The 13,969-nt window shown below is 65.2% G+C and overlaps 1 protein-coding gene across 1 annotated transcript; it reads right to left on the bottom strand.

The window, feature by feature from the left end:
- Window positions 1–1,296: 1,296 nt before the first annotated feature.
- Window positions 1,297–13,969, bottom strand: KLHL30 (kelch like family member 30). The gene is made up of 8 exons (XM_070463582.1): window positions 13,889–13,969; window positions 11,318–12,134; window positions 8,965–9,100; window positions 7,047–7,133; window positions 6,379–6,534; window positions 4,577–4,765; window positions 3,460–3,605; window positions 1,297–2,224 (listed from the first exon to the last, which is right to left on the bottom strand). The coding sequence occupies exons 2-8, from the start codon at window positions 12,089–12,091 to the stop codon at window positions 1,973–1,975; spliced, it is 1,740 nt and encodes a 579-aa protein (XP_070319683.1). The 5' UTR covers window positions 12,092–12,134; window positions 13,889–13,969; the 3' UTR covers window positions 1,297–1,972.

Raw genomic sequence — 13,969 nt, 5'->3', positions numbered from 1 at the left:
CACCTCAGAAGCAGCCCCCTGTCAAGTTCTCCCATCACTCAACTTGAGGGGCCAGATCCAGGCGCCCTGAATAGAGACAGCTCGGGCCCCCCAAAGTGGAGGGCGGGAGGAGCAGAAATCAGGCCTTCCCCTAGGACATTTTCAACAATGCGTGTTTGATCAGAAAAAAAAAGTCCAGTGTGACATGCTGTCTTTGAAATAGCACCTTCGATCAGCGTCTAAAAAATATTCCAGGTGATTTTCTTACAGAAAGCGGCGAGGATCCCAGAGACCTCCACCCTCGGTTTCACCCACCCCGTCCACCATCTGACTGACCAGGCGTCCTGAGGGCTGTGGTTCATGTTCCTTTGGGAGCAGACCCTCAGCACGCCCCACTCTGTCTGGGTCCTGGGACCCACTCAGGTCTCTCAGAAGAGATGGGCAGGAAGAGTCAGTCTGGGAGCAAAGTGGCCCTGGGTCTATGGGGGCCAGAGGGACCCAGGATCCGATCCTCAGAACGAGCAATGTCAGGGGGCCCTGCGGTCCCCGAGGGATTCTCGGAGGAGCCCACAGGCTGGCCCCCGAGAGGAAAGCCAGGTCCAGAGGGTGACGGGAGCTGTTTGAGAGCTCGCTCAGTGGGTCGGCGCCAGGGATGGAGCCAGGCTGGGCGCCCCCACGCAGCCTGTGTCGAGGCGGGAGGGCCTGGTGAGGGGCCTCTTTCGTCCCCGTGGCCACAGACGCGGTGCCTCGTTCAGGACAGGAGAGGAGGGGCAGGGGCCCGAATCTGCCCTGCGAGGGGCCCCGGTGCATCTTGGGGGACTCTGGGCAGTCCACGTGCTGGGTCTCCTTGCCCAGCAGGCCGCCCGAGGGCAAGTCATTGGAGCACCCAGGAGCTATCCCCAGAAGTCCCTGCCGGACACCAGCCCTGCAGGCTCCCCTCTGGGGACCTTCCTTCTAATGAAGTGCCTTTGTTTAGGTGCTGGTGGTAAAGAACCTGCCTGCCGACACAGAAGACATAAGAGACGAGGATTCAATCCCTGGGTCGGGGAAGATCCCCTGGAGGAGGAGATGGCAACCCACTCCAGTATTCTTGCCTGGAGAAGCCCATGGACAGAGGAGCCTGGTGGGCTACGGTCCATAGCGTCGCGAAGAATCGGACACAACTTAAGCAACTTAGCACATACCCCAAGGAAAGGGGGAGCCCTGGCCCTTCCTGCTCCCCTCTCTGGGCAGCCTTGCCGCCCCTCTGCCCCCAGCCCGCCCCTCACCCCAGGCAAGCGGAAAGACTCTTTATCCCAGCCCCTCCCCCTCCCCTCTTCTTTGTTTCTGTGGGTGCTGCCCTTCAGAGGGGTGACCCAGAAGGAGCTGGACCTCCCATTTCCCCAGAAGCAGCCTTTGGAAACCTGTGCCAGGGTAAGCCTGGGGGCCGGGAGACCCTTCCCAAGCCAGCCCCGTGTGCCTGATGGCAGAGGGTGGGCGGCCGGCTGGGCCGCACAGCTGTGAGGTAGAAGCAGGCCCACCACGGCAGGCGCTGACCCAGCCTTGGGGTGCTTCGCTCGGTACCACCCGCCCTCTGCGGCCCCGGCTTCCCGGGCCCCCGCGGTCACCCTCATCTGCGTGGCTCCCTCTGACCGCCACCCGTGGGACACACAGCCCAGAGCGGCTGGTCCTCAGACAGATCACAAGTTCTCACGCTGCTCCCCAGGGCCCGGCTCCCTGCTCTGAGGTCTCAGACGCCCCACGGCAGGTGCGCAGCTTCTCCCATCCTTCCAGGCATCCAGAGGCCCAGCCCTTGCCGCTGGTCAGCTCTGAGTTTGGAGTGGTCTTGCCGCAGAGACGAAGACTCTGTCCCCTGTTGTCCCCGGTGGCCAGAGCCCAGCCTGGACCCAGAGGGGCCGGTGATGCTGAGCCGTCAGACAAACCAGAGTGAAAGGGGGCCCGTCCCCCGGGGTGGGGGCTCCGCCGGCCTGCTCCAGGGGCGCTGCAGGGCGGCTCAGGGCTCCGGGGCGGGCCCGAAGGGCTGGGTCCACTTGGAGACATCCAGGAAGACGGCGGACGCCCCATGGTAGAGCCAGAGGCGGGGCATGGCGCCGAGGCGGACCCAGGCGTCCCGGCCGCGGTCGTAGGCTTCCATCTCCACGCGGTAGTCCCCAGCCATGCCCTGCCAGCGGCCGCCCGTGGCATAGAGTGCGTCCCCCAGCGGCACCAGCGCCCCGTTCTCGTGCAGACTGTGCAGGGGCTGCACCTGCGGACGGTCTGCCCTCAGCGCCCCGCGGCCTCAGGGTGAGGGGCACCCCGCCCCACCCCCCATCCAGGGTGCCCCCCACCTGCCTCCTGGGACCTCAGCCCCGCCCCCAGCTGCCCCTGGGGGACCCCTGAGACTTTCCCTTGCGGGGGAGACCCCGCTGCTCCAGGGATAATGTTCCCAGCCGTCCTGTGCTCTCCGAGTTTGCCCATATCTGAGCCTGGGGGGTCAAGGGGGACCCGGGCCTCGCTCCCAGGGTGCAGGCTGGGCCTCTGACTCTCTATCTCTCTCTCAAGGACATGGTGTGGCTTCCACCCTGACAGATGCCCTGGGGGACTCATCTCTCTGCCCTCGCCTCGGCCTGGGGCCTCGGGGTTAGCCTGGCCAGGGGCTGTGGGCTGAGGGCTCATGGCTTTCCCCAGGCCAGGGAGAGAGGTGTGTGCCCTTCCCGAAGAGCCGGGGAGGGCAAGATGGGGGAGGCCACCCAGGTGGAGCAGGGAACGGGCGGCAGACCTCCAGGCCTGTGGAGGACAGACCCCGGTCCAGAGCCGGGTGGCAGGCCGGGCCAGCCCCGGGTGACGGGCCCCAGGGACAGAGCCTGGCAGGGCCGGCCTGCACCTGTCGTGCTGCTGACATGGGGGCCTCCGGTCAGCTGAGCGCTGACGCCAGGGGACAGCTGTGGTCAGCGGATCACAGAGGCCCCGCTGTTGCGTGGCTGGCCTGGCTAGCAGAGGCCACCGTGGGCTCTGGGCACTGTCCCTCCTCCTTCTCGGGAAGAAATGCGGAGGAAGGCCAGGGCTCTGGTGCCTTCACGAGCCCCCGCCCCCTTCCCTGGGGTGATGGAGGAGGGGGAAGTAGCAGAAATGGGGGTGGGGTGGGGGGCCAAGGGCTGGCTCCTTGCCCCTGAAACAGCTCAAGAAGCCCCCTCCGTGGCTTGATCACCCCCAGGGGTGGGGGAGTCTCTCCCTCGTGGGCCTGGCCGGCACCAGCAAGGAGGAGCTCTCTCTGAGTCCACCAGCCCCTGAGCGCCCCTGGCCGAGCATGGTTTTGCCCCCTGAGGAGGAGGACAGGTTTCTCCATGTGCTGAGGACAGAGCATCCGCAGTGACCAGCGGCCCCAGGTCTTCGGGAGGGGGCCCCTCTGGGTCCTTGCGTCCCCAGACCTCATTCTCTGCCCCCTGCCCCAGCGGGGACCACAGCCCAGGCCTGCTCTCTCCAGGGGTGGGAGGGGCTCACCTTCTGCCACAGGTTGGCCCCGGGGTCGTACACGTAGACTTTCTTGGTGTTGTCCCCCACCAGGTAGAGCGCCCCGTGCAGCGCGGCGCAGCGTGGAGAGGACAGGTACTTGGGGAGAAAGGGCGAGGCGATCACGCTCCAGGCATCTGCGGACACACACCCGCCCGCGTCACCGGGGAGGCCCTCCCTGAGCCTCCCGGCCGTGCGGCTGGGGGGCAGGGTCCCCGGGAGCCTCATCCTCGGGTCCTCAGGAGGCGCTGCGAGGTGTCCAGAGGCCGTGGCCTGAGTGGGCGCCCCAGGCCTCTGCCTCCATCCTGCTGGCCCCTTGGTCCTGTACCCGGGGCCCCCACCTGACCCTGGGCCTGGTCCACCTCCTGTGGAATCCTCAGCCCCACCATCCAGAGGATGGACCAGAGGGGCTACCCTGAGGGAGAGAGAGAGAGCTGGCTCCTTCCCCCTGAAACAGCTCAAGAATGCCCCCTCCCTGGCTTGATCACCCCCAGAGGCGGGGGACTCACTCCCTCTTGGACCTGGCCCATGCCAGGAAGGAGGTGCCTTGTGCAAGCCCTGTATCCTTAGGCTGGGGCCCAAACCCCGACCCAACCCTAGAGCCCAAGCTGGTGCCCGCTGGGCTTCAGGGGTTCAGGCCTGCTGCCCCTCCCCACGAGGCTGGTTCCAGGCAGATCCAGCAGCCAGACAGGTTTAGGACCCGGGGCAGGGCTTCCTGGTCCCCTGTCCCCACACCTCTAGACTGTGGGGGGCTGTGGCTCCATGCTGGTGATCCCTGTGGGCCCGTGCCTTCCCCCACTGCCCCATCCATCGCTGGGGAGGCCGTGGCCCTTTGTAAGAGGCCTGCGACTGCCCGCTCCCTGACACGCCCTGGCCACACCTATCCCCGGGCCCCCACCCCTCCAGTCGCTGAGACGGGTCACGGGCGTGCCTGACCCTTGGGTCCCGCCTGCGCCCCGCCCCCTAGGTCCCACCTGCGCCCCGCCCTCTGGGTCCTGCCAGCCCCTCGCCCCCCGGGTCCCGCCTGCGCCCCCCACCCCGCCCCCGGGTCCTGCCTGCGGCCCCCCCGCCCCCCCGGGCCCCGGACGCCCCTCCCGCCGGCCCCCACCTGTGACCGGGTTGTAGCACTGCAGAGCCAGGGCGTTGTACTTGCAGGCGCTGGAGCCCACCAGGTAGAGTCGGCCCCCGCAGCCGGCCGCCGAGAAGTTGCTGACGTACTTGAGGGCCGGGCGGATGGGCGTCCAGGTGTCCGTGAAGGGGTCATAGCTCTCCACCTCTACCACGTCCAGAGTGGTGCCTGCCAGGCCAACGGGTGGGGTCAGGGCTGCCGGGGGCTAGGACGAGGGAAGGGTCCTGGAAACGCAGGTTCTGAGGCTCTGCGGAGGCTGCAGGGCCGCCCTGGGTGCCCAGGCGGGCAAGGGCAGGGGGAGGTGGGCACAGCCTGGAGAGGCGGGAGTGTGTGTGCGTGGTCTGTGGCTTTAGTCCTGCCTGACTCTTTGTGACTCCATGGACTGCAGCCCGCCAGGCTCCTCTGTTCATGGGGTTTTCCAGGCAAGAATACTCAAGGGAGTTGCCATGCCCTCCTCCAGGGGATCTTTCCAACACAGGGATCGAACCTGCATCTCCTGCCTTTGCAGGCGGATTCTTTGTCCACTGAGTCACCTGAGAAGCCCCGAGAGGCAGGCGATGTGCCCCATTTTAGAGAGAGGAGAGCAGAGCTCCGAGAGGGGAGGGTGTCTGCCCAAGGCCACTCGCCTAGAAGTGGCATAGGAGTGGGCTCCTGGACCAGGGATGCCCAACTCCGGAGCAGGTGATGGGGCCTCCCTGTGAGGCCCAGCCACTCGAGCCCTTCAGAGCCCGGGGTGCCTGGAGAGGGGCCTGTGGGGGTCCCGGAAGGCCGCCACCCCCAGGCCCTTCACATGGTGGAGGCCCTTCCTGGGATGGAGAAAGTCATTCTTGGGGGGACTTTTAGGCAGCCCCTCACCCAGCCCTTCCCAGGTGGCGCTAGTGGTAAAGAACCCGCCTGCCAATGCAGGAGATGTAAGAGACGTGGGTTCGATCCCTGGGTCGGGAAGATCCCCTGGAGGAGGGCATGGCAACCCACTCCAGTATTCTTGCCTGGAGAATCCCATGGACAGAGGAGCCTGGCAGGGCTACAGTCCATGGGGTCACAGAGAGTCAGACATGACTGAGCGACTTAGCACACACGCACGTTCCCAGCCCTGGACAGCCTGGGTGTGACGGTGGCGCAGAGCAGCGGTGGGTGGGCGCCCACCTGGAGCCCACCTCGGTCTCTGAGAGCCTTGTGCCCCAAGCTGCCTTGTACCCCTGTGCGATCCCTCTGTCCTTGGGTGGGGAACACGGTAGCCACTGAGGGAAAGGGGGTACCCGGGACAGGTGGGGCTCCGGGGATGTCCCTAGGGCCAGCTGTCACCTCCGGAGGCCATGGGACACTCTTGCTCAGCCACTCAGTGCGTCTCTCACTGTTCATCTGACCATCAGCATCCCCGGGACGACTCCTGGCTGCACCTCTGGGGTGCGGGGGGAATACCGCAGGCCCTGAGCTCAAGCTGGGGGTGTGTGGGGCCAGATGATAGCGAAAGGATGCCCCATGTGTCCCCTTGCTCCAGGGATGTCACCGAGGAGGTGACCCCAAGCTGAGGGCTGAGCCCTGGGTCCTGGGATGAGAGTGGCCAGCCCCACCGACAGAAGAGGCCCCTGCTCCTCACGGGGTCGGCGGACTGACTCCTTGCCCTGTTCTCTGCGTCCCAGAGAACATGGAAGCAGCCTGGAGCTGGGCCCCGAGACTCCTGCCTGAGTCGCACCCCAGGATGCAGGGGGGTGGGGTGGGGGTGGGGTGGGATGTGAGGGGCCCAGGTGTGGGGGGCGGGGGGCGGGGAGGGGCCTTACCTCCGACCGCATAGATCTCCCCATTGAGCGCAGCGCTGGCGTGGTTTGTGCGGGCCTTCAGCATGGGTGCCACCGGCCTCCAGGTGGCCTCCTTCAGGGGGAAGCACCAGGCCTCCGTCGTGGACCACGCGTCCGTCCTGGAGCCCCGAGAGCCCCCTGCAGGAGAGGCTGTGTCCATTCGGGCGCCCACCGGCCTGGGGCCTCTGGGCGGGCGGGGGCTGAGCACCAGGGCTCCTGTCCCCTCCCCGGTGCCAGGCCTCTGTCCTGCCAGACGCTGGGCAGGGGGGGTGACCGCAGTGGCACGGTCTAGCCCTGTGACCTGCAGAGACCCCTCCACACCCCATAAACAAGCAGGACAAGGTCTCAAGCCTCCATCAGCAGAAGCTTTTTTCTCAACCAAACCTCCCGAGGACCCCCCCAACTTCTAAGATATAAAGCAGAGGGACAACCCCCTCCTTCACATGCTTCCTCCTGGGGAGACCCTAGGTGCAGGACAGAGCCCATGACACTGCCCCGTGCCCGCTTGTGGACCCATGGACTTGACATTCCCTTGTCTCTGTAGGATGAAAAGGTCTGCAAGAGTCTTGACCAAACGGTCAGTGATCCAGGCGTGGCATTCAGGGGTCAGCTCAGCCACAGGGCTCAGGACAGGGACCCTGCCCGCCCACCTGTCACGTAGACGTCGTTGTTGAGCGCCGCCAGCGAGAAACCCCACTTGTGGTGGTCGGGGAAATCCGGGAGGGCCATCCACCTCTCTGGGGGAAGACGGGGGGCAGTGTCAGGGTGGCTGGGTTCACTGTGGGGGGCCCCCCTTCCTGCTCAGTGCCTCTTCTGCTTGAGGGGGGCAGAAATGTCCCCTCACCAATGGGGGCAGAGGCTGGACTCAGCTAGGCACAGAGGTGGGGGACAGTGGGGTGGGTTCAAGGTGGCCCTGGGCACCCCTGTGCCCCAGGCTTGGCTCCAGGGGGTCCCTGGCTCCCCCTGCTGCTCTCAGAGCCTGGCACCCTGGGTGTGCGGAGAAGGGGTCCAGGTTCCAAGGGGCTGGCTGTCACCCTGACCCTGCAGTCAATCCCACTGACCCCGCTGGACTTTTTGGCCCTGAGTCAGGTCTCATCCCAATCAGATGGAGGAGGGGTTAAGGGCTGGCTGATCGCCAGCCAGGTGGGTCATAACACAAGCGTCTTCACTTGCTTCTCATCCCGAGCACCTTCTGGGCCCATGGGCAGCGGGGAGGGGCCAGATGCGGCCGTGCAGCTGGCAGAATGGGTCCCAATCCCTGCTCCCCTGCCCCAGTGCCGTGGCCTCGGACAAACCCCGGCCTCAGTTTCCTCATCTGTAGAATGGGGCTAACTTCTCTCCCAGTGGGTGGGGACTACGGGAGATGCGTCTGTCACACGGCAGCTGCCCAGCTGATGGTGGCTGTAAGAACGACTGTCCCTAAGGTGAGGCACAGAGCAACGTGCCCACGTTACTGCGCGAAGCAGTAATGGATCTGCTCCACGAAGCTACACGATCAAGAGATGACTTTGAAAAAATACAGAATGAGCAATAAAAATGTTTAGTCCTCTCTATGGACACATTTTGGGTGCTTGTGGAAGGCTGTGGGAGAGACCGGGCCTCTGGGATGTCCCCAGGAGGACTCCTGTTTATTATTTACAGCCGAACGGCGGTTTTCAGGACATGCGGAACCCCCTCTGGGCAGGGACTCCATGTCCCCCTGACTCACGTCTGTGTCACCCCAGGGTGGGGATTGCCCAGCGGTCACCAGGCCTTGGCCTGCCAGCGGTCCTGCTGCCCCCCCTCCAGGGTCTCAGGGACAGCTGCTCCCAGCTCATCTGTTGACGTCAGCCCCCAAATTCCCCCCGTCAGCCCCTGACCTGGGACAGCCGGCCCCTGGCTTCCTGGAGCCTGCCAGTCGCTGACGCCATGGGGTGGTGGCCCCCTGCCCGGCAGCCCCAGGATGGCAGCCAGCGAACTGCTGATTTCCAAAGAACTTCCCGGGGCTGGTGTGGCGCCCACCCCAATCCCGAGCCTGGCTGCCCTCTCACCCTCCTTTCTGGTGGGGGGGGGGGGCCTGTGAAGGGGCTCCCGGGCAGGAGAGGCAGGCCTGCCCCTCACCCACCCACTGACTCCTCATCAAAAAGGCCATTTCACAGATGAGGAAACTGAGGCTCAAGGAGGCGAAGTGACCTGCTCAAAGGCTGGAATCGGGACCCCACTGGGCCGACCCAGATCCTGGGCTGTCACGTCCCAGGCTGTCTGCACCCCCAGTTCCCTGTGCTCCCCCAGGACTGAGGCCCTGAGGCACACAGAGCAAGAGTGCCAAGGGGAAGCAGCTGCCAGCTGTCCCTCCCGCCCGGGCCAGTGGCCACTTTCCCACACCAGGCAGTCTGGGCGGGGGCCACTTTCCCCAGGTCCCAGTGCGTAGAACCCCAGAGTTAGGGCTGCGGCTGGAGGCAGAGGGGTCTGCCGTGCCCCCCCGCAGTCTGCCTCCCTCCCCTGCTGGGGCCCAGGCTCCTCTGCGACCCCCCACCTCAAGGACAGAGGAGGCCCTGCACCAGGGCTGTGCGGCCCGCGGGTACTCACTGGCCTTGGTGTGGTAGAAGGCGAAGTTCCCGGCCTGGGGGTCCAGATCCTCGGCTCCCTCCTCCTCCTCCTCCAGTGCCCGCCCGCCCACCACCACCAGGACCTCCTCCAGCTTCTGCGGGAGGGCCAGCAGCGCCTGCGGGGCCAGGGGGCTGGGGTCAGTGGCAGGCCCTGTCCTCGGGCAGAGGGGCCTGGGTGCCGGCAGGCCTCCGCCGTATCTTCTGAGGCTGGCCGTGGCCTGTGCATTTGGGAGCCGCTGTGGGTCCACAGTGTGGCCCTGCATCAGTGCAGAAGTGTGGGGTGGGGAGAGCTGCAGTGTGTGTGTGCCTGTGTGCGCTTGTGCACATGTGTGGAGTGGGGTGAGTTGCAGTGTGTGTGTGCTTGTGCACACGTGTGGAGTGGGGTGAGTTGCAGCGTGTGCATGCCCGCGTGTGCTTGTGCACACGTGTGGAGTGGGGTGAGTTGCAGCATGTGCATGCCTGTGTGTGCTTGTGCACACGTGTGGAGTGGGGTGAGTTGCAGCGTGTGCATGCCCGTGTGTGCTTGTGCACACGTGTGGAGTGGGGTGAGTTGCAGCGTGTGCATGCCTGTGTGTGCTTGTGCACACGTGTGGAGTGGGGTGAGTTGCAGCGTGTGCATGCCTGTGTGTGCTTGTGCACACGTGTGGAGTGGGGTGAGTTGCAGCGTGTGCCTGCCCGCGTGTGCTTGTGCACACGTGTGGAGTGGGGTGAGTTGCAGCATGTGCATGCCTGTGTGTGCTTGTGCACACGTGTGGAGTGGGGTGAGTTGCAGCGTGTGCATGCCCGTGTGTGCTTGTGCACACGTGTGGAGTGGGGTGAGTTGCAGCATGTGCATGCCTGTGTGTGCTTGTGCACACGTGTGGAGTGGGGTGAGTTGCAGCGTGTGCATGCCCGTGTGTGCTTGTGCACACGTGTGGAGTGGGGTGAGTTGCAGCATGTGCATGCCTGTGTGTGCTTGTGCACACGTGTGGAGTGGGGTGAGTTGCAGCGTGTGCATGCCTGTGTGTGCTTGTGCACACGTGTGGAGTGGGGTGAGTTGCAGCGTGTGCATGCCCGTGTGTGCTTGTGCACACGTGTGGAGTGGGGTGAGTTGCAGCGTGTGCATGCCCGTGTGTGCTTGTGCACACGTGTGGAGTGGGGTGAGTTGCAGTGTGTGTGTGCTTGTGCATGAGTGTGCATGCATACATGTCCACATGCCATGGCCGCCATGGGCCGGTGAAGGTAAGTGCTCAGAACCTGGACAGGTGGGAGCCGGGTCCTTGTGGGCCTGAGCGTGAGGCCTGCTCCCTCCCAGCCACTCCCCAGTTCCCGCCCCACCGTGCACAGGTGTTTCTGCACCACCTTTGGAACCAAGCCCCAGACCCTGTCCCCAGCCCCCCAGGTAGGCTCCCCTCCCCTGGGAGCCCAGCTCCCTTGTGCCAGCTGGGGTGGCCACCTGGGACGGCGCTGGGTGGCAGGAAATGCTGGATTATTTCTCGCTGGGGGAGAGCTCCCTGGATCCCAGAGTCCCACTGCGTCTCTGACCCACCCTCCAATGTCCAGACCCCCCACCTCCAGCACCTACAGGGTCACCACCTCGTGGGCCGGTGGCTGGCGGCTGAACCCTGTCTCCGGCAGGCCAGTGGTGCCTGGTCACGGAGTGGCCAGTATTTGCCACCACACACCCCACCGCTGGCCTGAGCCACGTCTCTGTCCCCAGAGTTGGCTCCTAAGAGGTCCTTCTGAGCAAGGCCCGGAGCCAGCTGCCTAGGAGCAGACAGACTTCAGCTCCTTGCCTCAGTCATAGTCTGGCCTGTCACTTCATTAAGGACCTGCCCTCTCACCAGGCCCACCGCCAGCCCAGATAGGAAATTGCACCCCATAAACGCTTGAGCAGCTTCCTAAGGGCAGGTGGTGGCTGGCTGCCACGCCTGTCTGTGCTCCTCGTCTCTGTACAAGCTGTGCATTCTTCCTGGCTTATTTCCCCCTGCCGGGCTCCTATCTTTCCTCTAAAGCCCAGCTCAGATGCTGCCTCCCCCAGGCAGCTCTCCCTGACTGTCTGCCCCTCAGAGGACACCCAAAGTCCAGCACTAGCCTTTCTCATGCTGCTTGGGTGTGTTTCGAGGGGATTTCCCCATCAAGCTGTGGGCTGGGGATGACCACTTCTGGGTCGCCTATCCTCACAGGCAGGAAGTAGCACACGTAGGGGTGCGGTACATACTTAGAAGGTGAACCGACCCCAGGGAGGTGGCGTTGCAGGCTGGGGACACCTTGGGGATGCCCACTTCATCCCGTCTGTCCCCATGCAGGTGGGGTCTCGGGGCTCCTCTCCCTGCTCCCCGCCTGTCACTCACCCCCTCGTGGCCCTGGACCAGGGCCTCCCGACAGGCCTCCGACTCCCGGATCAGCGGCTCCGAGGCCAGCAGCTGCTGCACATGGGGCCTGGGCACGGCGTCCAGGTGCACCAGGCTGAGCAGCTCGGGCAGGTGGGCGGCCCGGACCTGGGGGTCGTGGCGTACCCAGCGCAGCAGGGCCTCCAGCCGGCTCTGCTCTGGCTGCACCTGCAGCAGGTCACCGGCCAGGCAGGCAGCCAGCCGCTCCTGGGACAGCTGGAGGAACTCGTCCTCCCGGACCACGGCCTCGAAGTTCTCCCGCAGGAAGGCCCAGGCCTTGGCGGCCACGCCCAGCAGCCCCTGCTGTTCCCCAAACTCGCAGATGCCCAGGCAGTTGGTGGCGTCGAGCTGCTGCTGCAGGTAGCGGCCGCAGACCTTCTGCACGGCGGGGAAGTGCAGGCGCGCGGCCGTGCGGGTCAGTGCCTCCACGTTGCCCTGGGTGACGGTCAGCCGGCCCGTGTACACGAAGTCCACCAGCTGAGCCACCATGGCGGGCTCCACGTCCCGCAGCTCCACACGCGCCGAGCAGCTTTCCGCGAAGTCGCCGGCGAACATGGCGTGGAAGTAGGGGCTGCTCAGCGCCAGGAGCCCGCGGTGGCAGGGCAGCTCCTGGCCGCCCACCAGCAGCGTGACGTCCACCAGCTTGGGCTGCGAGCGCAGCCGCTGCAGGCCATCCAGCACATCCTGGGCATGCGAGGGCAGGTGGAAGTCCAGGTCGTCCACGTTCCGCACCATGACCGTGAGGTTCACCTACTCACGGGCGTCCACGTGCGGGCTCCTGGGGAGAGGAGCCAGCAGGGTCAGCCAGGGGGACCGTCTTGTCGGCCCGAGTCGCCTGTTGGGCTGACTGTCGGTTCAAGCATCAACCATGTGTGAAGCGCTTCGCCCAGCCTCTCACCTAAGCCAGCCCCGAGGCCCTGGGAGGCGGAGGCACTGTCTTTCCCAGGTGAGGCGGTTGAGGCTCAGAGAGGCTAGGCAGTTGGGGCAGGACGGGCCAACAAGAATACCAAGCCTCAGCCCCTCTCCGCACCGCTGGACTATGCAGAACAGGCCCCCTGGAGCACGGGGGTCCCTGCCACCCCCAAACCCTCCTAGTGGCCTCCTCTATCCCCACATCCCCCCTTGCTGGGAGGGGCATCTGCCTCTGAATAGTTTCAGCCCCATGGGTCCTTACTGGCCCATGGTTACGGGGAACCTCTGTTGCCATGACCTTGCTGGGTGACCTTGAGTGAGCCACGCCCCTCTCTGGTTCCGACATCTGCAGATGGAGAGGCTGGAGGTGAAAGGGCTGGGGCATCAGCCGTGCCCTCCCGGCGCCCCCCACAGACCAAGCCATCCTGGACTTTGCACAAACACCAGCCCTCATGGGAACCCCACCAGCCAGTTGCTGTTCACGTCCCTTTAAAGGTGAGGAAACAGAGGCAAAAAGAGGCTCAAGTCCCTTATCCAAGACCACACAGCTCGGGGGTCCCGGGCCCCCGGACCCCCCCATGTTACATGTTGCTGGACGTAGGTTGGTAAAGACAAGCAACCAAAAGAGAGCAATCTCAGTTCGAATCGCCTGATCCAGAAAATGCACTTCTGGGCTAATTTAATTATGCGCACATTTCCTTACTATCTTCTGATATTTTTGCCCTAAGAAAACCGCCCCAGAGAAAAGCAAGTTCTGCGCAGCTGTTCTTCCCCAGAGTGACCACACAGCAAGAAGCTGTACCCTGAGACACCGCGTGTCCACCAGGGGGCGCCTTAGCAGCCGACAAAGCGAAGGCCAGTGCAAAATGCCGGGTCCACCCAGTGCCATGGAAACGACAAAGCCCCCTGAGGAGAGCTTGCACTGTGGCCGCCCCAGGGCAGCTGTGCCTGTGGCGGGAGCTTGAGGCATACAGAGAACCCACCCAGAGGCCCAAGAACCTGCCTGGGCTCCGCTGGGTCAGGACGGATCCGGGGCCCTGGTGGGCGTCCAGCCTGCCTCACCCGCTCCCCACAAAGCCCTCTGGCTGGAAGGAAGGCAGCGTGTCCCTCTCAGGGGAGCGCAGGAGCTTAGTCAGGCTGCCCCCGCCCCAAGCAGCCGGGGGCCAGCGGGCGGGGGCGCCTGGCACCTTCCCAGGGAGCCTCAGGTCATCTGCTGACACCTGCCGCCCTGCAGTCCTCGCCGGGGGCCGAGCATTCTGGGGGGCTCAGAGCCCCCCACCCAGTGCCTGTCAGGCCGGGAGTGAGGAGGGCAGAGCGGGCAGGACAACAAAGGGCCTCAATCCAGCTCTGGCCAGGGCTGGACGCCGCGGCCCTGGCTGCAGGCAGAGGTGTGGTTCAGCCTTCCCCCCGCTTCTCCAGAAGGGCCTGGAGGGAAGCAGGCCCGCTGAGCCCCCACCCCAGTCCCCCGGGGCTGGGTCTAGGCCGTGTGCAGGTCTCTCTGCACAGCACCCAGGACTGGCATCACCAGGCCCACTGGGCTGTCCACTAGAAGCCCCCCTCCCCTGCTGGTCCCAGCCCTGGTCCTCTGCTCCCTCTTCCGGCTGCCCCCCACCATCCTACCTTTCGGTGGGCACCGAGACCTCGTCTCAGAACGCAGGCTGGAGAACACGACTGCCCAGCTGGCCAAGGGGCACGGAGGAC

The sequence above is a fragment of the Odocoileus virginianus genome, unplaced genomic scaffold (genome assembly GCF_023699985.2).
Source record: "Odocoileus virginianus isolate 20LAN1187 ecotype Illinois unplaced genomic scaffold, Ovbor_1.2 Unplaced_Contig_5, whole genome shotgun sequence".
In the NCBI taxonomy this organism is placed as follows: Eukaryota; Metazoa; Chordata; class Mammalia; order Artiodactyla; family Cervidae; genus Odocoileus; species Odocoileus virginianus.
The sequence above is the reverse complement of the archived record's forward strand: the minus strand, read 5'-3'. Positions and strand labels throughout refer to the sequence as shown.